Source organism: Hyaena hyaena, unplaced genomic scaffold (genome assembly GCF_003009895.1).
Source record: "Hyaena hyaena isolate Hyena2069 unplaced genomic scaffold, ASM300989v1 scaffold_901, whole genome shotgun sequence".
NCBI lineage: Eukaryota > Metazoa > Chordata > Mammalia > Carnivora > Hyaenidae > Hyaena > Hyaena hyaena.
The window spans coordinates 716703-740236 of record NW_024081527.1 but is presented as its reverse complement, the minus strand read 5'-3'; the positions used below and the strand labels follow the sequence as shown (position 1 = coordinate 740236).

General features: G+C 41.4%; 1 protein-coding gene across 1 annotated transcript in view; it reads left to right on the top strand.

Moving 5' to 3' along the window:
• Positions 1–23534, top strand: part of PDE11A (phosphodiesterase 11A) — a gene marked incomplete at its 5' end in the record, with an annotated part of 137257 nt that overhangs the window by 27677 nt on the left and 86046 nt on the right. Inside the window, 2 exons of the mRNA XM_039220481.1 lie at positions 18903–19049; positions 19305–19412. Of these exons, the coding sequence (XP_039076412.1) occupies positions 18903–19049; positions 19305–19412 (255 nt within the window). The remainder of the gene's footprint in view (positions 1–18902; positions 19050–19304; positions 19413–23534) is intronic.

Sequence of the window (23534 nt, the reverse complement as noted above, 5' to 3'; positions counted from 1 at the left end):
AAAGGCACAGAGAATCTTCTCCTATGGAGAGAAGCAAATAATCAAGAATAATAATTCCATTCACCGCAGTCACTGAGCATCCCTGTCAGAAGTTACCCCCATAAAGGCCCAATCAGGAGAATCACCTAATAGACAGTAACTGAATAACGTAACCTGGACCACTGGCCTGCTGCACCTCCTGGCCGGCTGATCTCAGGTACCCCATGATTCTGGAAGTGGGCGATGTTCTTCTCCTCCTGCTTCCCATGGTGTGAATGTGCAAAAAGGAATTTGAAGACGATTTGAACGTACGTTATGTTTATACCAATCTATGTAGTGTTACATAGTAAAGAACAAAAAACAAAAACATGCGTGGAACATTCAGAGTGGCTCAGCTCCTCAGCAGTCTCCCCTAGCACAGAGGATCACTGGCGGGTCACAGCGGTGTCCTACCAGGTCACCAGGGTATATTTCTCCTCCTACCCTGGTCTCAGAGCTCTCCCACATACTCTTTTCTCTTCCTCCCCCAGGGTCTCTGCTTTTTTCCATTTCTAGTCCTTTGCGTTTCCTCCCTGTGTTTCCTGAGCTGGAGCCCCACGTTAGTCTTAAAATGTTTAAGTCTCCAGCCCCTCTTGCCTGGTTTCGGTGCTGGGCCTGGGCAGAAGAGGAGGTGGGGAAGGGGAAGCCCTCTGGTGGGCTGGACCCCATACGGAAGCTAGTTAGTTTTCTTTATGAATGATCCAGATACCTGCAAGAACAAGCCATTTCACACAGACAAGGCTGACATAGGTTCCGTCTCTCCTGCTCACACATTCTCTCGTTTCCAACTTGAGTTTCACTCACAGGGTCTCTTCAGCAACCCCTCCCTGATTCCCGGGTGTTAGAATGATAAAGCTGGTTGAACTCTTACTGCACCCCTCCCTTCCCTTCTCCCTTCAGAGCTCTCATGCCTCCTGAACTTACTCTGACTTCTTACCAGCAAGTTGGTCAACCTCTCTGTGTCTCACAGGGGCATGGATATTCAAAGAGAAACTATCTGTGGTGGTACCCACTCAGAAAATACTAGTTTCTTTCTTTTTGTTTCCCTTCAAAAGATATGACAGAACTATTTCTTGGCCAGCCTAAGTCAGGTGAGGTTGATTTTGGAGTCATTTCTGCACTGAGCACTCTTCTCTGATATTTGCGTAGTTCAAAGCGTACAATGAGCACATGGTGGGCCAGTTTCCTTCCCTCATCCCTACTTCCCTGCCCCCCATCTTGCCATCCCCATGCCCTCTGCAGGCATCCTATTAGTCTCCTTTCCTGCACAGCTGAAACGGAGAGAGCAGTATTTGCACACTCAGCTCTTGTGTGGGGCTAGCAATCAACGATCCCAATGATCAGAGCCTATGAGAGTTTAACAGAAAATAAGAAAGCAGCAAAAGACCATTGTTTAAAAGTTGAGTTCTACTTCTGGTGTCTGTAATCAAGCCTCTGTATTAAGCTTTGATTCTTCTATCCCTCTCCTTGTTCCAAGGAGATGAAAGCAAAACCATTATAAACAGCTTTATCAAACAGCTCTTCACATCATTAAATCTGTTGATGTTTATGTGGAAGCAGGACATGAATTCAGAAACACACTATCCACAAAATCCAGAAGCAGGCAAGGAGGGAAGAGCAGCTGATAACTGAGCTCCCTGGCAATTCCCTTATGACCTTCTGTCAGTCTGGCTCTACCACGATCCCTTTCACCTGGAGGCCTGTCTCTCAGAGCGGAGGTGGAGACTTGAAACCTCTATTACCCCTAATGTCAGTTGGAAATGGAGCTGTTCTTCAAACCTCAAGATACTGCTACCTCTTACTTTCTAACCTTCTTTTCCTTCTGAGGAAAGTGTTCTCAGAGAAAGTATCCTTTTACCTCTGCCCATCGAACTTAGCTAACATTTGCAGAAAGCCTGCCAAGTGGCTGCCCTCTGGGGGGCCCCCAAATGAAGCAGACACAGTTTCTGTTCTGTCCTGCCCCTTAGAGAGTCCCTGTCTAGTAGGATAAATGAATTCAGACACAGCACTCTGCAAAGCTCCTCGCACACTGTAAGCCCTCACTAAGGATTTGTTGAATGAATGAACGAAAGAGTGAGTACACAGTAACTTTAACGAAGAGCAGGCTATGGTAAATGCTACAGAAGAAAAGAGAACAAAATATCCTGAGTGAATTGATGGGACAGGCTGCCGGTGGTTAGAGACACCGGGGAGAGCTTCGTAAGGGGAGACAGATAAGAAACAGGGTCCCGTGGAGTGAAACAGATTGAGGCTGGCACACTAAGGCTTTCTGGGATGAAAAAATCTTTCTGGGCTTTTTCTCAATGGCACCGCCATACAGTAATTTTCCACATACGGGAGGTAAACTGATGGGAACACAGGGATGGTGAGGGTTTGTCCCACAAGGTACTAGGCTAAAGAATGACTGGGTCGCCGGCTCTCTGCAAGACGATTGCCTTCCCTGGCAGAACAGGCAAGCTGATTTCATGCTTTACAAGTTTACAGTTCCCCTGATCTTTACTTTTTGAGCTGTTTAGCTTGAGCTTGATGAATCACATTTTCCTCCAGTGTATCTTGAATACCCCAGCACTGAATAGATTTCTTTCCAAGAGTGAATATGGTACAGCTTGCTGGAGAGAGGAAGACTCTCTAGGTTGTCTTCTCTAAGACACCAGGCAGAGGAAGGACTGGGATTGTCATCAGGATTCTTGTGGAGGGGATGCCACACTTGAGTCTGACATAAATCATTTATTTTGAATTTTTGGAAAGTTAGTATTCAATTCATCTGCAAAATGATAATCATCTGTTACGAATGGAATTGTATCCCATCCCTCCACCCGCCCTCCGAAATTCATATGTTGAAACTCAACCCCCAGTACCTTAGGATGTGACTGTGTTTAGAGTTAGGGCCTCTAACTCTAGTCAGAAGTGACTGAGGCTAAGTGAGATCCTAGGGGCCCTAATCCAAAATGAATGGTGTCCTTAAAGAAAGGGAGGGTGCACAAGGGATGCCCCCAGACCTAGGAAAGGCCATGTGAGGACACAGCAGGTAGGCAGCCAACTGCAAGCCAAGGATAGAGGCACAGGAGAAGCCAAACTTGCTAACACCCTAACCTTGGACTTGCAACCTCTAGTACTATGAGGAAATACATTTCCGTTCCACGTGTTGTGGAAGCTTTAGCAAACGAATACACTGTCATCTACGGAGGGCCTACTCTGAGCCTGGCACTGTGCTTTCACTTAACACTTTCAACACTATGAGAGTTATTTTTATATTCTTTTCTCAGGAGAGTAGATGTCCAAAGCCATAGCTCTAGTAAATGGTGAAACTCAGATTCAAAGACACAACTGTTAGCTTTGACACTGTGCACTTAACATACCACCAACCCACATTTACTAAGTACTAGCCATGAAAGAAGTACTAGGCTATAAGAACTGCTGGCCTTTGAGAAGCTTAATCTTTTCCTTCTGGAACTTATAAATGATAAGAGACAGACTTATGAAGATAAATACATACTACCTGGATGAGAACGTCTGGAATTAATAAGGCCATGACAACGTCACTGTGAAAGTACGCTGGGAGAGCATTCAGAAAATCGTGAAGATAACATAGGGTAATGATTAAACGGGGGATGGGGGACGGATTCTGCAGTTTCCTAGTTATGTGAACTCGGGGGAATTATTTACATTCTCAGTTTCAGTGTCCTCATTAATGCTAGGTGGGGCTAAATGGGACTAATAATAAAACATTACCCATCAGGTTGTTGGAGGATTAAATGAGATACAACAAAACTCTTTGCATGATGCTTGGCACACAGTACATCTCAATAAGTCATCACAGTGATAAAAAAAAAAAAATTCTCCTAATATGTATGCTACTAAGTACTAACAAAAATAGCCAGTCTGTTCAAACACGGTTGAGTTCTTAATTGTTTAAATGAAAATTATTAATGTTGTTAAATTTATTAATATTCTCACTGACCGTTATATGTGGGTTTCTAAATATAATTTCATTTCCAAAGTATTTTTGTCCTATCCAGCATGTTTAACTTGAGTCAGATAGCAACACACGCCTCCAACAACACAATTGAGCAACATGAAAATGTTCATCAGTGTAGGGGGATGGCCTGACAGAAAGGCAGGACAGAAACTAATAAAATATCTGATAGAAGTCAAAAAGCAAATTGAAAAATAAAGAATGTGTGTGCGTGTGTGTGTGCACATGTGCGCATGACATTGTGTGCATGGATGTATGTGTGAATGTGTTTTCAGGAGCACCTCTGTCCATCTGAGAGTAAATCCAGGTACAGTTCGAGACACGGAACTGTGACTGAGGAAATGGCCCTGCGCCTGTCTCTGCCTCACTTGACAGATTGCTTCTTTACTGCAGGTGATTGCTTTATTCAGCCCTAAGAGTAGAAACTTTTTTTTTAAGAATGCTTCTTGTGCTTTTATGGCACAAACCAATAAAAATATTTACTAGATCTATAAGTAAAAGTATATAAATTTTTATTTATCTTGCCACATCGAGGAGCCATGAAAAACATATGGAAAGTTGAGTCTGTTTTCCTCCAAGAAGCTACCCAATGACATGCTGAGGCAAGAGCAGAGAAATGCTTAGTTTCCAAAGTGACAAAGAGGCTCTACTATACTTTTTGGGGCACAGGATGGGAAATAGTTTCTATTGAATGCATGAATATTGAAATATTTATTCTGATCAGCTCACTGGAAAGTGATGATTGGGTGGTCAGCCATATGTATGTCCCTGGTGACAGATCGCACTCATAACTCCAACGAGCCAGCCAAGAAGAATATGGAACAGAGGGAGAGAACCATGTTACTGGGATCAGGCCTATAATATGAATGGAAAACCCAAACCAAGCCATGTCCTGGTCAGTGACTCACACCATCCTCTTCACCCCCCATGTGGCCCACTATTGCCCTTAGCTTCTAGTTTTAATGCCAGTGTTCAGATTTTGCCCCTCCCTGGCTCTCTTCTCGTGAGGGAGTGTGGAACATTGTAAGAGCACTGGGACCCATCATCCTAGCACACACAAGGCGGGGGCAGGTGGACTTCTACCAAAACCAAACTGGAAGTTGAGCTTCCAGTTCTCTTTGATCCCCCAACATTATCCTTCTCTACCATTCACAGACCTCTGGGTACCTTAGGTGTCAGGGTTCAACATTAGTGTTTGCTTGTTTCTGTGAATTCTTATTAGTGGAAATCCTTTGATAAGCTGTAATTTCAAACTACAGCAACAAGGAAGTATGATGTTCCTTAGTCTTTAGTGGTTTGTTAATAAAGTGCAGAACCAACCCACCTGGTCCCTATTACCGGTTTCTAAACCCTGATCCATCACCAGGGGCTGATGTCCCAGACAGCCTCACCTCTTGAAATATCACCTCATGGTGTTGTTTCAGGCAGGCAGGAGAGAGTGCTCACGTGCAATTGTAGATCTTCCTCCACATCCTGGCATGTATGCAATGATCCATTAAACCCATGTTGAGATCATATTTGTGCATGAAGTTGCAATTTTTTCCCTTGCGTTGTTCCCTCCAAGAGTTAGGAATTTCTGGTAGTCTTTTGCAAGTTTCTGTTTGTGAAGTTAACATCTAAGCCTGCTCACTAAGTCCAAACCTTTTTGTTTGTTTGTTTGTTTATTTACTTATTTTGTGTGTGAGAGAGAGAGTAAGCAGAACTAGGGGAGGGCAAAGAGAGAGGGAGAGAGAGAGAATACCAAGCAGGCTGCACACTGTCAATGCAGAGTCTGACGCGGGGCTTGGTTTCACCACCATTAGATCATGACCTGAGCCGAAATCAAGAGTCAAATGCTTAACCAACTGAGCCACCCAGGCACCCCACTAAATCCAAACCTTTGAAAAAATTATAGCATGCCAAGGCTAATAGCAGAAAAGTTAACAGTGATAGGTGAGGTTGTTTTGTTTATTTTCTAAGATGCCTAGCTTGTTCTAAAACTAATATAGAGTGGCTACTGCTTGGAGTAAATTGTATTTAAGCCATAAGAAGCTGACTATGTGAAGGGTCCTTTTCTTTTAGGTGGAAACAATGTTGATCAAATCTACTTTATTTGATATAGAATCTGTATTATTTCATAAAGATTGTTGTTATTATTATTATTTCTTAGATCATCTTCTATACATCTCTTTTATAATCTTGTTTAATTTCCTATTCATCTTTGAGTACTCATCAGGTGGACTTAGAGACTTGGGTGAACTGCCAGTGAGTAGAGTTTACCCTCACTCACCACACAATTAGAGTCCCTGCTATGTGTCCTATAAGCTGCCAGGTGCCATGGAGTGTAGAAGAAGCCTCCATGGCTGGTCCTTCCCTCTCTCAGGTAATACTGCAGCAGAGAGGGGCAGCAAGGACTCAAGCAACACTCACAGCACAGCAAGTTGTGGTTGAAGTAAGCAAGAGGCTATGAAGCCCCCACCAAGTATGTGAGTGAGAGAAGCACTATACAGAGGGGATAGGTGGTTCTGGCAGGGCCAAGATGAAAGACAGCAATTTGCTGGGCGAAAAAGGCCATGCTGGATGGGCAGCACTTGCTTTAGGGTATCGAGATCTCACCTCTCTAAACCTTAAAGTCTAATGCAATCAACCCAACCTTGGATGCCTGCCAATATCCCCCCATCCTCCTGCTACTAAGATATGGGAAGAAGCTCATGATAACCTCATGAGGTAACCAGGTTGCACTCATGCATCCATACTGCAAGGACTTATCTCCTCCTTAGAAGGATGAACCAGGCTATCTTGTCACCCAGAGTCACATGGCCAATGAGCTCAGGTTGGAGGCTCAAGACCAGGTCCACAGGTTCAGGGGCCCCTCTATGTGTCTCCTACTACAGGTAGCCCTGGTGATGGTATAAACAAATAGTACATTAGGTTTACTCAAAATTAGAAGGCTATAGACTCACATATGTTACCTGATCTTGGATTTCTGCACATGTGTGTGTCTATGTGTGAGGGTGTCACAGGACTGGTTGGCAGAAAGTCCCACAAGATCAGATCCACCAGATGATAGGGTGGCATGGCATTGAGCCAACTAGTAAAATAATGCTCAGCGAGATTATCAGGTCTTCATCCACTCATTCAATAAATATTTAGTGAGTTTCCAGATGTCAGACATAGCCCACAACAGTAAAAACTATGCTGGACACCTAGGACACAAAAGTAAAGAAAACAGACACAATCCCTACCTTCCTGTATCAAACCTTTAACAAATAATCACATAATATATCACTGATGTTGCAGGGATGTCATTATCCACTGCCCCAGCTCTCTCAGGGAACCTTAAGCCGGAGCTTCCCATCTAAGTTCAGGTGTGCAGGGCTCCCCCACCAGCACACCTGTAGGTATCTAGGACCCTACCCCACTTTATTGGCTTTATTAGTATCTTTAGATATTATGTATTTGGGGACTGAGCACAGGTGTTGTTGTCCAGACAAGTGTCACTCCCATTGAGTGATCAGTAGGTGAGTGACACCGATGAGCTAAAGTCTTCACCAGTCTCCCATGCGAGGAGTAGCTGATCAGTCCTTGAACAAACAATGGGAGGTTTCCACTTGAGCAAAAGCAGGACAGTCTATGTGTGGATCCTGATTCAGCTTCTAGGTGGCTTCTGGGAGCTCAAACGGTGCTTCCATGGCAGTCCTTTGCTAGGTGTGACTACATCCTAGGCAAGTGCACTGGGATCAGCTGCCAGGCTGCCAGACAATCTCTACTTCCTCTTGTACCCCATTCCGTGACCTCTGTGAGGTGGTGACATTCTTCCTTCCTCCTCTCTTATCTCCCCCAAGAGCTTATTTTTGATTTTTTCAAAATGGATCCTGATAGCCCATTGACTCAGAGCCCCACTCCACTGAGAATAATTTCCTTTTCTTGGAGAACATGGAGGGCTGCTTAATATTCACGTCCCCCCTCATCCCCCAAGAGAAAGGGAAGGGTTTACTGCGGAGTGAAGCAAAGAAAGAGGAAAGCAAAGACATTGCTTTCCCATATGAAAAGAGTTGCTGTCTATCACCTGCCACAACAAAAACTGTGACCATAACTTTGAAGGACAGATTCTGGGAGCTCTGACCACAAAGGACAGAGCCTGGTTACTGCCCAGGGAGAAGGAAACAGGCTGGCATGGACAGTGAGGAGGAATCAGTCCTGGAATCACGGTCAAGGCAGGCTCCTGGGCTGTGGTCCAAGATTGCAGTGGGAGCTTGGCCAAGCTGATCCCCCGTGGGCTCTAAAGGCTGATTAGGGTAAGTCTTGACTCAAGCCATTTTCATCAGCCTGGGGCCCTGCGGGTCTGTGCCTCCTGGTATCGTGCCATCTTCAGGGGAGATGGGAACTCTACTCTGCCCATGCCGTGCTCTGCCGGGAATAGTCCATGTTTCCTAATGTTCCTGGCGAATTTGTATTCCTCCTTCAGTCCCCACATCAACTGGTCCTCCTCCACTGTGTTTCTTGGCCTCCTATATGCTCCCTCCTCCTGTTGCCTCAGAACTTTATGCTTCTAATTTTTCACTAATCATTCTGTTTACTCTTCTTCCTCCTTGCATAGACCATGGGCATCTCAGGAATAGAGTCTGCATCTTTCCCTAGGCTTCACTACAAGCTTTTTGACCTTGAGAACCTTTTAAGCATAGTAACTTTTTAACATTTTAAATTATTCTAAATATGCTTTATAAAGCTGAAGTTTCATGATGATGTAGAATCAAGGCAGTGACACTAAACTATACATATTTCATCAAACTCTCCCAGGAATTCCTACAATGCCCTGTATTTCCCCCATCACAGCACAATACCACTTGTATCATCATTGCCTATTTGCTTCATTGTGTCCCCTGACGGACTGTGAGCACAGGGACCACAATGATTTCATAAATATATCTGTAGCACAGCGCAGTGCCTTTTGTAGGGTTAGGCACCCAATACAAGTGTGTTGAATGAAACTGAACTAAATTCTGAGGTTTCCTAAGGGAATAGGTAGAGTTGATTTTTCAGGGTCTAGTCACCAAAATCTTTTATGTCCACTCCTTCCTTCTTTGAGCCTAATATCAGTATAAAACATTTAACAAGTATAACAGCAACAAGCCAACAACAACCATAGTTATAACAGTCACTGTTACTTAGTGTTTCCTATTTTCAAGCACTGTGCTAGACTCGTAATGAATGTTATTTACTCCTCACAGCAACTGCACAACATAGTTTTATTATTATGCCTGCATGGAGAATGCTCAATCTCAGGCTTACGTAAGCTTCAGGCTCATGACACTTAGCAAGTAGGGTCGGGGATAGGATCAGAGCACATTATCTGCTGTGAAGAGGGTTCTAGGTAGCTACAAGATATATTTAATAAATAGCTTCAAGAAAAAACAATTACACTAGAATCTAAGCCACACTTTTTTAGAAACCTCACTGTACAAAACCCTGATAGAGTGAAACTTTTCTCTTAAAGGATAGCACTGCTAGGTTGATGTCCTATCAGTTGTTGGTAGTGAATTATATCTTTCCCAACATTTTATTATGAAAAATTTCAAACATAGAAAAAGTCAAAAGAATTGCAGAGCAAACCCTCATCAATCAGTGGCTTTTCACTTAGTTGGGGAACCCTTGTATTCTGCCTTCCAACCCTCAAATTGGCTCACCACACAGAGCCACTCCAGCTCTGAGTAAATCACTGCTGTACTTGAAGGGGTAATGCTTGCAACAGTGGTTCTCAAATGTTAACAAGCATCAGAATCACTTGGAAGGCTTGTAAAACACAAATAGAGCTTCTGATTCAGAATTTGCATTTCTTTTTTTTTAATGTTTATTTTTGTAGGGGGGAGAGAGAGAGAGAGGTGGGGGGAGGGATAGAGAGAGTGGGAGACATAGAATCTGAAGCAGGCTCCAGGCTCTGATCTGTCAGCACAGAGCCCGATGCGGGCTTGAACTCATGAACTGTGAGATCATGACCTGAGCCGAAGTTGGACGTTTAACCAGCTGAACCACCCAGGCACCCCCAGAATTTGCATTTCTAACAAGTTCCCAGATGATGATGTAGCTAGTCTGGAGTGCACACTTTGAGAATTACTGGCTTGGGAAAAATTTCCCTGAAAACCACAAGAGACGCTTTTCTCTCAACTCAGAGAGAGCAGAGCTGTGTTTCTGTGGGTTTCCTTAGCCCTTGTCTTTTTAAAAAACCTTATGAACTCTGTAAATTATCTAACATACCAGATTCTCTTCATAGCGGTTGCTGGGATGCTTACAGACAAATTTCTGGCTATCCTTACAAATGTCTTGATGCTAGGACATGCACTTTGTGTACTAACCCCACTTCTGATCATGATTTATATTCCTATCCTTAGTCTTCCTTTGATTTGTCTTTCTGGCCTATTTTTACTTTCTCTTAGCTTTGTTATTGCATAGATTTTTGTAAGCCACATTAAACCTTTTTTGGAACAAAGCAGGTTATCTCTATACCACTACCACTAGCAACCACAAAACAACACTTTTATATACCACATTGACTAAACTTTATTAAGAAAGTAGTCGGGACACCTGGGTAGCTCAGTTGGTTAAGCATCTTTCTTCGGCTCAGGTCATGATCTCATGGTCTATGGGTTCGAGCCCCGCATGGAGCTCTGTACTGACAGCCCAGAGCCTGGAGTCTGCTTCAGATCCTGTGTCTCCTTCTCTCTCTGCCCCTTTCCTGGTCATGCTCTGTCTCTCTCTGTCTCTCAAAATAAATAAACGTTAAACAATTAAAAAAAAAAAAAAGAAAGTAGTAAACTTTTATTTTTTTAACGTTTCTTTATTTTTGAGAGAGACAAAGTACGAGTGGGAGAGGGGCAGAGAGGTAGAGAGAGAGAGAAGACAGAATTGGAAGCAGGATCCAAGCTCTGGTCAGCAGAGAGCCCGATGTGGGACTCAAACCCACAAACTGTGAGATCATGACCTGAGCCAAAGTCAACTGCTTATCCAAATGAGCCATTCAGGTGCCCCAGGAAACTTATTTTAATAGAAAAAAACTGTTTAAGAAAAATTACTTGGAGTGCTCACCTCACTTAGGGACCATAGGCTTGATTTTAAATTAAAGATTCAACACATCATCATCTCTCAGTGCTAATTCTATTTCACCTTACCCACTGCCTTTAAGACCATTGTAATGTACTCGATGCAAGATGGATTAATCTTATACTCTTATTTTAATTTTTTCTTTTATAAATAAACTACAGAAACTATGATAATATGTAAACAAATATTGCATCAACTGACATGGAATATCTGCATGTGTTTAAGAAGAAACACTTTGGATACCTTTTTAAAAAAAAAACTTATATTGAATTGCTTTTATCTTAAATGCCACATACTAGAAAAAAATAAAATCTCTCTTAAAATGACTAGTTTCTTTGAAATGCAGTGTTTAAACGCTCAGTGCTTTAAGGGAGACTGTTTAACTGATAAACATAAATAATAAGGGCACATTAGAAATATGAAAAGCCAGTGTTAAAAAAAAAAAAAAAAGACAGTCACATAAAAGAAAGTGTCTCTGTTTCAAAAGGGAGTGGTCACTCTGATGTTTCTTTTACTTTTGGTTCCCACCATGACAAGAAAAATTTGTGGGAATCATGTCTTCCAAGGCTTATGATGTTGCATGAATGATAACAAAGATCTTTCCTGAGATCAACGGGAAACAGGGATAGTTTAGGTTAAACAACTAGGACAGCTCAAACAGAAAGAAAAGAAAAGCCAGAAGATTTTTAACTTCTGGTGAAATTTCTGAAAATCCCATGTTAAGAGATGATAGAAGTTTCATTCTTCTATTAAGAGATTCAACGTTATAGGTCTACTTGAGCCTAGAAAACCAAAGTGAATTAAGCAGTATTTGAGGATAATTAAAGATTAGTAAGAAAGAGGACATATTATACCTAGGAACTAGTATTTCTTTAAACTTTTCCTCTCTTTTTCAATACAGTGATTTTTGACTACCAATTTTCCTTGCTTTTATGCACTTTAAAAAGACAAATACATAAAATGCCCTTTGACTTGGTCAGCTATGTAATGGGAAGCTTTGCCCCTATTTGGTGAAGCTTGGGTATTCACGTGCACCAAGATTCTGGGAGGAAACAGCTCCTAGTGTGTATATTGCAGACTTTGAATGTACATAAGGATTACCTGGTGAGTTGGTCAAGTTACAGAACCCATATTAAACTACAGAGGAGTTAGAAGAAAACTATGGACCTCTCCCCAGATCACAAGTAATCACATTCAAACCAATTGCATACATGATTCAGGGACCTACTTGCTGCTTTAATGGGTATACTTGAAAACTCTAGAGTATAAAGTGACTGTAAATATTACAGTGAATTATATAACTGCAGAGGAGGAAAACATTGCTGTAGGATGAGATAGGAATGAGTGAATGGGACTGAACTTGTAAAGATGAGATTTGAATTTCTACTGGCACAGAGTAAGGAAGAAGTCAAACCTAATGGGGAAGTAGGGGTAGAATAATCTGAAACATAGAGGGAAAGATGAGAATAAGGATAATGAAATGCCCAGCCTGATGCTTCCTTACAAGGCTAGAAGATTGTAACACTGGATGGGCAATGTTTATGAAGAGCCTTGAATGCCAAGTGAAGCAAGTTTACTTCATTCAGCATGCCACATTGAACACTTCCAGGTATTTGAAGAGGGAGTTACATGATAAAAATGGTGTAGGCTGAGTTAAAGGGATAAAGTCTATGTTTCAACATATAAACATGCTAAAATATACTATGTTTATATTTTAATCTGAGATAGGATAGGACCTTGTAAGTCTTCTTTTAAAAATATTTCTTGACAATTCTTAGGCATTTATATTCACTCTTTTATTCTAAATTTTACTGTTTCCACATATAAGTTGAGCCCATGAGCTGTAGCGTTTGATGATCTCATTATTGTTTGTCTGGCCCTAGGAACAGGCCTCAGATCTTCACATTACTGCTACCCAGGCCACCAGCTGGCTCACAGTCTTTGTGCCTTCTGGTGGTGTTTTGCAGACAAGTGAGTGGGTGTCACCTGGAAATGTGATAGGCCAGCACTTTCTCTGTCGCTGAGCAGCATGTCACTGGGGCTTTGTAGCACTCTCTCCTTTGAACTCTGCATCTTTCCCCACATGCTTCACATGTTGTGGATTCCCCAAAATCCCAGCTTTCCTGTGTAGAAGTTGATTTAGGAAAGTGACGGTGTTCTATACTAGTAAAAAATTGTGTCCTGTTTTCCCGAGCAAAAACAGAAACTCGTTCAAATGTCACTCTTCACTGCTAGAAATGTGACTATGTACTATCTAAACAACTAGTTACCTCTAGTACTATTAGTCCCTCTAAAGCCTGAGTGCATGTGTGTGTGATAAGCATTTCTCATCTGTGTCCCAAATGTCAGAGAAACCTGTCCAAATTTCTACAGAAAGGATCCCATCTACATAGAAGGATCCCTCCTCTTTCTGCTCTCTACCCACCACCTCTCCTGTTTGCTGCTCCCCTTCCTCTGCACTTACCTTGTCTGGCCAAGGGGAGTATCCACCCCAGGAATGTCTGCTGGCCAGTCGGAAGCTAAAGTTGTGTGCCTGAAGTCTTCTTCTGCTCCTTCAGAAAATAAGTTATTGTTTTCAGGATGGTCTTGCGAGTACTGAGCTGATTCTGTGTTCCCTTTAATCAAAACAAAGCTAACAACTGAGGCTATACCAGAGGCAGTTGTGAGCTTAGAGACTTCCCCTTGAGGTATCGAGGCTGCTCATCAGGAAAATTGGATCGATAGCTATGTGGATCTAAATCCCAAACACTACCCTGGTGCATCCAAGTTAGCTTGCATAGAACAGGGATGGAGGACCCCTTGGCTTGACATCAGCCCATTTATAGAAGCAGTGCAGTGATTAGGAGCCAGTCTCTAGAACCAGATGCCCCGGGTTCAAATCTGCCTCCACCAGTCACAACTGTGTGAATTTGAACAGATTGCCTATCATCTGTTCCAGCTGCCTCATCTGTAACATGGGATTAAAAATATTCCCTACTTCTTAGGATCCTTGTGAGGAGCAAATGAGTTAATGTGCAGAAGGTGCTAGAACAGTGCCTGGTATGTAGTAAGAGCTATAAAAATGTGGCAATATAAGAACTTTGCAATCCCCTCCAGAGCACCACAGCTCAGTCTCCTGTCTTCATTAATCCCAGGATCCTAAAGCCCCCAGCTTCTGCTCTTGTCCACTGGGAACAATGAGTGAGTGGGCTGGATCGGCAACAAGTCATTTTTCCTTTGAAATGGTTGGGCTGGACCACCACCCACTTTGTTGTTTCTTCCCATTTTCTGAGTATCACAGAATGTAATATTCATGTGTCAGGGGATCCAGGATTGTATTTTAACATTTTACGGCCTCTTTGTAAAGCTACCTTTTCAATTTTAGAGGAGGCAGTTTTATGAGTCCCTTTGATAACCACTTAACTATTAAGACCCAAACAAAGAAGAGGAATGGTCAAAGGATAACAGGTACTCCCAGCCAGCTAGAGTCCCACTTCTTGAACATTATTCAGATTAGCTCCAGGACTCATAATTCTGTGTTTTCATTTATTGCTGCAGTAAAGTAAATGGTTCTTTTATCCAAATGTTATTTCCTGGCTATTAATTCAGTAGTTATTTTGGATTGTAGCACTCCTCTTTGATTTAGGGATATGGTGCCTTATAAATATTTAAAAGTTGAAGACTGACACTTGGAGGAATTGACTTTGATTTGTTTTGTTAATATCCTATGCCTACAGTAATTATAGGTTCGGAAGATGTGGTCCCATTCTCGACTTATCAGAAGACATGCAGAGCTTGTATTTCTATAACAAGGAAATTTGGCAACAGAAGGCTCTTCCCAAATCTTTTGCAGACTAGATCTCCATGCACACCTGCTAAGGACACACTCTACTCTTAATTCTTCATAATTTCCTCCAGAAACTGCTCTTGAACCCAGGACTGTGGATAAAAACTATCTATACTTCTCACAATAGCTGCAACTGGTCATTTATGAAAGGCTTGGAACTTTCTCTGCATCTACAAGTGCCAACAAGGGTTTACGACAGGGCTCAGGGTGATCTATAGACTGGTATGATTTAACTGTGGATCAATCAACCTATTAGGGGAAAAAAGACAAGGTCAGTAAGTATGGGTCTTGGTGAACCAGAGGTCACCCTACATTTTTCAACCTAATATTCTTATTTCCTTTCCATTAACATTTCATAATGAAAAAATGCCTATATTCTTTAATTTTTAAGATAATTAAGTGAATTTAGTGCCTTTGAAGAGTAGAGGATTTATAATGGCATCAGGGAATACACTATTAATAATCTACAAGGCAGAGGCCACCTGGAGAGCAGCACAGCCTCAATCGCCATTTATGTTCCTCAGCAACCACCTGCAAGGGGGTTAACTTCCTTTGCCAACTCAGAACCAGACTCTTCCTCTGAGAGGAAAACGTTGTGTCTTTTGGGATGATGCTTCGACCCTCTTGGGAAGTGGTTTTCCAGTTGAATTTGGGTTTGAACTTGAACAAACTACAACAAGCACAGATATTCCAAGTACATAGAAATTCATGTAATGTGTGGTGGAAGCAGAGTGTCCTTCTGGAGTTTCCCTAAGGGAAAGAAACGTGGCAGCCACCTCTAAGATTGTTACAGCCTAAAAGGCGAGGTCAGGATTGACACACGTGAACATACAGGGGTACAGAATAAAAGAAAGGTGTGCATGGTTGCCGCCAGGCCCATGCACAGAGAAACAAAGGTTTCTAAAAACCAAAGGCTGGCCTACCCCTGAGTTCTCTAGGTTGATCATTTAAGGTGTCATTTAATAAATATAATTCCTATAATTTGGGGATGACAATGATAAAGTCATTTTCTTTTGTTCCTTCCTTCCTCAGGCCCCCCTAAAAAACAATAAAGGGATTTTTAAGGCATAAATTTTCAAAAACAAAGAAATTAGAACACTCAACAATAACAAAATTTTGAAAGCTAGAAAACAGATGGATGAGTATTATGTAATTTAGCAGACCCAAGAAAACCAAAATAAACCAACACTGGGAAAAGCTGAGAGGCAAACGTATTTATGCCACAGAGCCCCTCTCAGATAGCTCCACAACTGGTTAAATAAGTACCTTTGGAAGTGAGGATGAAGGTGGGGCTATGTACAGGAACACAGCTAATCTAAGAAGCAGTGACATCTCCAGATCCTTTGTCTCACACCTCTACTTCATAAATAATGGGAGCTATGCTACCTTAAGAGGGTATAACAGCAGCTCTTAGGTTAGAGAGACACCAGCATGGAGCCTGAGGGTAGGAGTAAATGCTGAAGACAAGGTTGAATGAAGAGTTAGGAACCTGAATGAGGAGCTAGGGACAGATGCTGAGGCCCTTCCCCCAACCCGCTTCCCAGCCAGGCTCTACCCACAAGATTCCTCTCTGCGGAATCTGAGTAGCTAAAGAGCAAAGCCATAAGGTACCCACATTTGGTGGCTTTCCCAAGGAAACAGGTCAGTTAGATTCCCCCTCCAGTGACTTGTAAACTGAAAATCAAAGCTAAGGAAAATCTCTAACATTCTAAAGCCTTTAATATATGAAAATGATTGCTCAAAAGAATAACTGATTGGGACAGAGACTAAACCATCAGCAAATAAATGGATAAATAAAATGTATTACAGTTGACCCTTGAACAACATAGGGGTTAGGGGCACCAACCCCCATGCAGTGAAACTAACGCAGGAAACTTTTGACTCCCCCAAAACATAACTACTAATAGCCTATTATTGACCATAGAGCCGATTAACACTTATTTTGTATATCATATTTATTAGGTACTGTATTCTTACAATTTTGTTAAGAAAATCATAAGAAAGGGGCGTCCAACTCTTGATCTTGGCTCAGGTCATACCTGTCTCAGGCTCTGTGCTGACAGAGTGGAGCCTGCTTGGGATTCTTTCTCTCCCTCTCTCTCTGCCCCTCCCCTACTTGTGCTCTCTCTCTCTCTCTCTCTCTCTCTCTCTCTCTCTCTCAAAGTAAATAAGCCAAAAAATAATTCTTTTAAAAAAGAGGATCAAAGAAAGAGAAAATGCTTTTATAGTACTATACCTTTACCTACTGAGAAAAGACACATACAGGGGCAACTGGATAGCTCAGTCAGTAAAAGTCAGACACTCACAGTGTCTGAGGTTTTTGACTGTCAGTCAAAACTGACAGTTTACTCAGGTCATGATCTCATGGTTCATGGGTTTGAGCCCCCTGTCGACTCTGTGCTGACAGCTCAGAGCCTGGAGCCTGCTTCATATTCTGTGTCTCCCTCTCTTATCTGTCTCTCCCCAACTCACACTCTGTCTTTCTGTCTCTCTCAAAAATACATAAGCATTAAAAAATTGTTTAGAAAAAGACACATATAAATGGATTCATGCACCTCAAACCCATGTTGTTCAAGGGTCAGCTGCATACACATACAATGAAATATTATTCAGCCTTAAAAAAGAAGGAAATACTGTCATATGGTACAGCATGAATGAACCTTGAAAACATTATGCTACGTGAAATAAGCCAATCACTAAAAGACAAATGCTACATGATTCCACTTATATGAAGTATCTAATAATCAAACTCATAGAAACAGAAAAGAAAATGGTGACTGCCAGGGACTTGAGGGGAGAGAAGATGGGGAGTTGTTCATTGAGTGCAGAGTTTCAGTCGCACAAGATGAAAAAGTTCTAGATGCCTATTGTACAACCATGTGCATATAGTTAATACTGTACTGTATTTATTCTTGTTCTTCTATGTTGTGGGGAATAACCAATGTCTGGATTTTGGTCTAGTAATGTAAACTCTTATGGAGGAGCATGGAGTTGAGAAGGAAGGATTGGTTATATGGTTTCCAGGATGCTTAGAATGTCCAGAGTTGGATTTCATTGCTCAGTCAAAATAGTCCCAGGGTATAGATTACTCCTTGCATAATTTACACGCAGTGATTAGATGAGAAATATGAATCCAGAATGTCTCCGGTAACCTGAAAAGGTAGAAATGATTCCCTTAGCAAGAGTGGTCCAAAGGATATGATTAATCCCAGTGAAATCAGCATGAAAACGATGCCCAAGGATTTTTCCTTCCCTCTAAGTTTGTGTGGGGCAACTGATTGACAGCTGCCTAATGTGAGTGTTTTGAAAACCCTGAATATGTATGACCAGTCTTGTAATGTTGTGATGTTTATATAGAATGAAACTAAATGATACTGTAAATTTATTCTTTTGATGAAACATGCTTGTGCTGATCCTCCAGACAATTATATTTTATTAAGAAAATACTTTGTGCCAGAGATGTGCTGTCTGATCCTTTTCATCCTTCTGAATATACAGAACACATGGTAACAAAGTGCATGTGCACAGCTACAGGATATAAGGATACAAGAAACAAGGATATAAGAATACAAGAAACAAGGCAAAGCAGTGTATTCCCATGTCCTCCTCTGAATAGCAGCAATTAAAATTCACAGCTGCTGGCTGCCCAGATGTTTCTTGCATTTAGTGCTTTGTAATATGCATCAGAATATATTGTATAACTGCAGCTTCAGTAAACTAGACAGCTTTGTATTCTAAATTCTGCAGACTAGATCCAGTGTGTATATTTTTTCTTCAGATTAGCTTCATTCCCCACCCCCCCCACCCCCTCCCTCTTTATTTGCTTGGGGCATTTGCAGTTCAGAAACAAAAGACATTTCCAGCTCAGAGTTTAGCTGTATCAGAGTGTAAGTGCAGGTCAGGTCTGATTTATGTGGCACATCTGATAAGTAGGAAAAGAGAGCACGACGAGGGGGTGTGGAAAAGCTGGTGAACTTGGCTTGACTTATGTCTCCTGTTGTGTAGGCAGCCAACATCCCTCTGGTGTCAGAACTTGCCATCGATGACATACATTTTGATGACTTTTCTCTTGATGTTGACGCCATGATCACAGCTGCTCTCCGGATGTTCATGGAGCTGGGGATGGTACAGAAATTTAAAATTGACTATGAGGTAAGATGTTCCACCTTGGGTGATCCCAGGAGTGCACGGGGGACAACATGGTAGCTGGGTTTCCCAAATGCAAATTGAGGGTGATAACACTCAGCCTGCACACCTCATGGGATTGCCATTCTCATTGAGAATCATGGGAGTTTTGTGGGAGGACTTTGGCTGTTGAAGATCACTCAGACAGAAAGCATCGTTTTGATGACAGCCCACTGGAGACACATACTACTGCCTGATACGACCTCTCCCTTCCCGTTTCAGACACTATGTAGGTGGCTCTTGACAGTGAGGAAAAATTATCGAATGGTTCTCTACCACAACTGGAGACACGCCTTCAACGTGTGCCAACTGATGTTTGCAATGTTAACAGTAAGTGTGTTCAGTGGTGGTGGAAAGTCATCTGTCATTTTATGGACCTACAGGCCTTCTCCTTCACATTTCCATTTCTCTGACCAATTGCCATCTGATTTATTTCACACCAGAACTTACGTGCCCTGGTTATGGGAGTATATATTTCACAACAATTTCCGAGCTTTAAAACTGTAAAATCACCAACACCTTGAAGCAGGTGTAGTCTTGGAATGATTGCCTGAGCCTCTTTTCAATGTTTTATCTCAGGGAAAACTGGTTCTTTTTACAAAAAGAATGGTTGGATTTTCAAAGTAATCTTTTTGCAGAGGATATGGGTATGAGTAACAGAACAAAGAGATCACTGGGCAAGACTCTTTAGGCCAGTGGGTAGCCATAGTAGGAGTGTGTGAACATGACCCACAAGAACATGGAAGTCCTGAGAGAATGCCAGGGAAGATGGCAAAACATAAGTGTTTACACGTAAACATATATGTTTACTTTCAGGCTGCTGACTCTATATGTGTATGTGTATAAACATATTTACCATATAAAATAGAACACAAGTTTCAGATTATTATAACATAAATCTAAGTACCTTCCATCTTTGTACCCACACTAAAATTGAAACCCAAGATAGAGAACTCCAAATGACATACATTTGCCTTTGGCCAAATGAATAAGGACTGTTCTGCTCCTTCCTTAGGAAAGGAAATGCTCTGCCCCATTCTCTGCCTATTAAAATTTTACTCATCCACTAAGGCATTGATCTAATGCCAGTTTTCCCACAAAGTCTTCCCCTTTCTCCCCAAGCATCAATAATTACTTCTGTCTCTGCACTGTGTCTAGTACAACATGTCTTTCTTTCTGCTGTGTGTTTAAAGTCACAGATCTCTCATTCTCATGCTATAGAGTCAGCAGCTTGAAACTAAAGAGATAATTTCTTATTCTTTCAACAACATTTACTTGCTTGCCCAACATTTATTTATTGAGGGCCTCACCAGCATTTTGCACGCAGTCATGCACCTGGAACGTTTTCAACAGATGTGTGTTAGATTAACTTGAACTAAAGTGTGCATTAGCATGAAAAGATGGGACCAAAATGTCTTCACTTTTCTACTGGAGAACTTGTTTTGGGGGTCCTTAACTGCTTAAGGACTAGCAGATTGGCCTAGAAAAACTGGACTGGCCCTGTCCTTCTGAAATGTACCCCGTAAAAGAAGTTGACCAGTCAAATGAGGGAGGAGGATGCTTTAAATTATTAGCCTTAATTGCTTGAGGGCCAATGTTGCTTTAAGAAAAATAAATTAACCACTTGCATCTTGCTTTACCATATCAGATCTCGATAGACAAGGAGTAATTTTCTGTGTGCAGAGTTTATGTGTCTGGCTTACAGAACACATTCAATAAAGAAATTAACCTGTTATTTTGGAGAACTTCTGGGTTTATGGTGGATTGCCAAAAATAACTAAGCAGGAGCCTTGTTCAATGAAGGAAATAAAGGAATGGCCTTGATATTGTGAGTGAGAGATGTCAAAGACAGAAAAAGACTTCTATGACAAGCCTTAAAATAGTTGGGATGGGGGAAGTTAGCCAAGAGCAGTGGGGTCAGGGAGGACACTTAGGAGTAGAAGGAAATACATACCAGTTTTCTTCAGTAAATGTTTCCAAAAGACGGACAATCTTGATCCTTTTCAACAACTTGAAGAAAGCAGAACTCTCAAACTCTCACTACAATGTGGGTATTCATGCTGCCAGAATATTCCAAGGGTATAGTTATTTTTGCAAGCCTGCTCAGCAACCTTGAAGAGTAGCACTGTGGGAGAAGGTTTCGGTTTTGTTTTCGTATTAATGCTAGCTCAAAAAGAGGAGAATTTTCTGTTAAAGTTCCCACCCTGACTTTGAAAAGAATACATTGATGAATGTTAGTTTTTCTCCTTCACATTGAATTGAGAAGCCACATCTGGAAAAGATATTATTTCCTGCTCATTAAATTTTGCTGAACTTGACCCAGGGTTACAATAGGTTGAAAACGTCAACTTCTGTCCCTAACACAAGCCGTCTCTTCAACTTGAACATGGGCAACATGGTTAATGAGGATTTTTTAATTAAGAAAATAATTATAGAGATGAAAAAAGATTACTTGATTGGTGAAGAAAAGGATGAATTTAATTTACTCATCAGTTCTGATTTCTGGAATACGACCTCAGCCTATGGCAAAATGATAACTTCCTCACACTCCTGAAGACTGTTAGGAGCGTTCATTGTTTTGTTCTCATCAGTGGCTGTATTTGCATTGGAGTTATCTCATATTCCATTTTCATGTATTGAGTTAGAAACAAAATATTCTCTTAATATTAAAAGAAAGAACTCACCAAGCACCAACCACTGGATTTGTCCTGAGTCCCATAGCCAAAGTTCCAAAGCATATGAGCATGGCGCACATATGCTGAGTTTTCCTCTAGATGGCGCTCCAAGGCAAAGTTTCCCAGCCAGTTGCCAGTAAAGGAGGGAAAAAACCTTACAAACCTTCCCTCAAAGTACTTCTTTTCTTCTAGGATGGGAGATAATAAGGCACACACTTGCACACTCTTTTCTTAAATGAGGCACCAACAGAGCCAGTGTGTCCAAAAAGAGACCTTCCTATCAGAATGGGCTGCATTCTGACTGCCTTGCCCACAGAGCTGTTAGCAGGAATAATACGTGTGACCTTACATCTGTGCGTGTTGTATATTTTTCTAAGCCCATTGTCTCTGAGAGTGGGAAAATGCATAGTTCTGTGTCATTGCCGAGCAAATTATGACACCACGTACAACAGGACAAGCAAGTTGTAAATACACACACCAGCTTCCAAACCTTTAACCCTGAAGTAATTTTGAATATGGAAAATAAACTTACTGACTCAGAATTACATTTTGCAAAAGTATTCAACTGCATGTCTAGGTAGTGAATCAGTTTTGTTCCTTTGTGGGCAAAGAAAAAAGAAGAAAAAAGAAAAAAGAATGAACCCCTTTGATTAATAGGCAATTTGATGTAAAAGGGTGGAAATTTAGCTCACTGGGAACCCTACTAATGACTTTCTAATTTATTCCATACCTCTGGCCTGAAACTCCAAATTTTGAAATGAAAGCTTCAATATTATTCTTTATTTAGATAGTTAAAATTTACCAAATATTTGGAATTCCTTCAATATTATTCTATATTTAGGTAGTTAAAATTTACCAAATATTTGGAATTCCTTGAACAAATACAGCCTGTAGTGCCAGCTACTATTTGTGGTTAAAACAAAGAATAAAAACCTGCAGATCAAGAATAATTATATAAATTCTCTTTGTTTATGGAAGCTTGTAGGATAAATATCCCATTAAGCACATACATAACGAAAGATGAGAAACACATTTCTTAAATTGGCAAGGCAGGCCAGATAGGGAAAATGGCTGTGCTTTTGTTTGCAGTCTGTAAAATAAAAGGTATGTGGTGGTGCCAAGGTTGCAGAGACATTTTTCGGTTTTATAAATGATGTATGAGAGTTCTGACAGATTCTCCGGGGGAGAGGGGGTGGGGGTGAGAAAAGGTTTCCTTAAGAGTCAGTGTTCTTTACTATCCCATAAATGTACTCATTAGCACTTTGGGCCATGCCCTGCATCCTGTAGGGCTCAATAGCGATTCATTTGAACGAGTGGATTTAGTTGAGGGTGATGTTATTCATGTTGCTTAGTGTCCAGTTTTTTAAAAAACTATAAAACGATGAACAACTATCACTGTTAGAAATCTTGTTTTTCCTTCATATCACACTAAGGTTCAGCTAGGGTTCATATAGAATATTATGATCCTGCAGAATTCACTGGATATGAAAAGAAAAGAGCACATGATCACATTAAAATTTATGGTGCTGCTGGCGGCGTGGCGCTGCTGGGGGATTGCAGTTAAACACTAATAATAACCAAGTATCACAGCAAACACAGTGACACCCCCCTGACATTTAGTGGGGGCTTCTTAAATCTTAAATGTGGAGGTAGCGTGTTTAAGTCCATATTTGTGTTGTCAACAAGGTTATTTTCAGAGATAAGCCAAGGCATTTTATTGATCATTCAAACTAGAGAGGAGAAGGGACGTTTAGGGAGAAAAATCCGTCCTATTCAC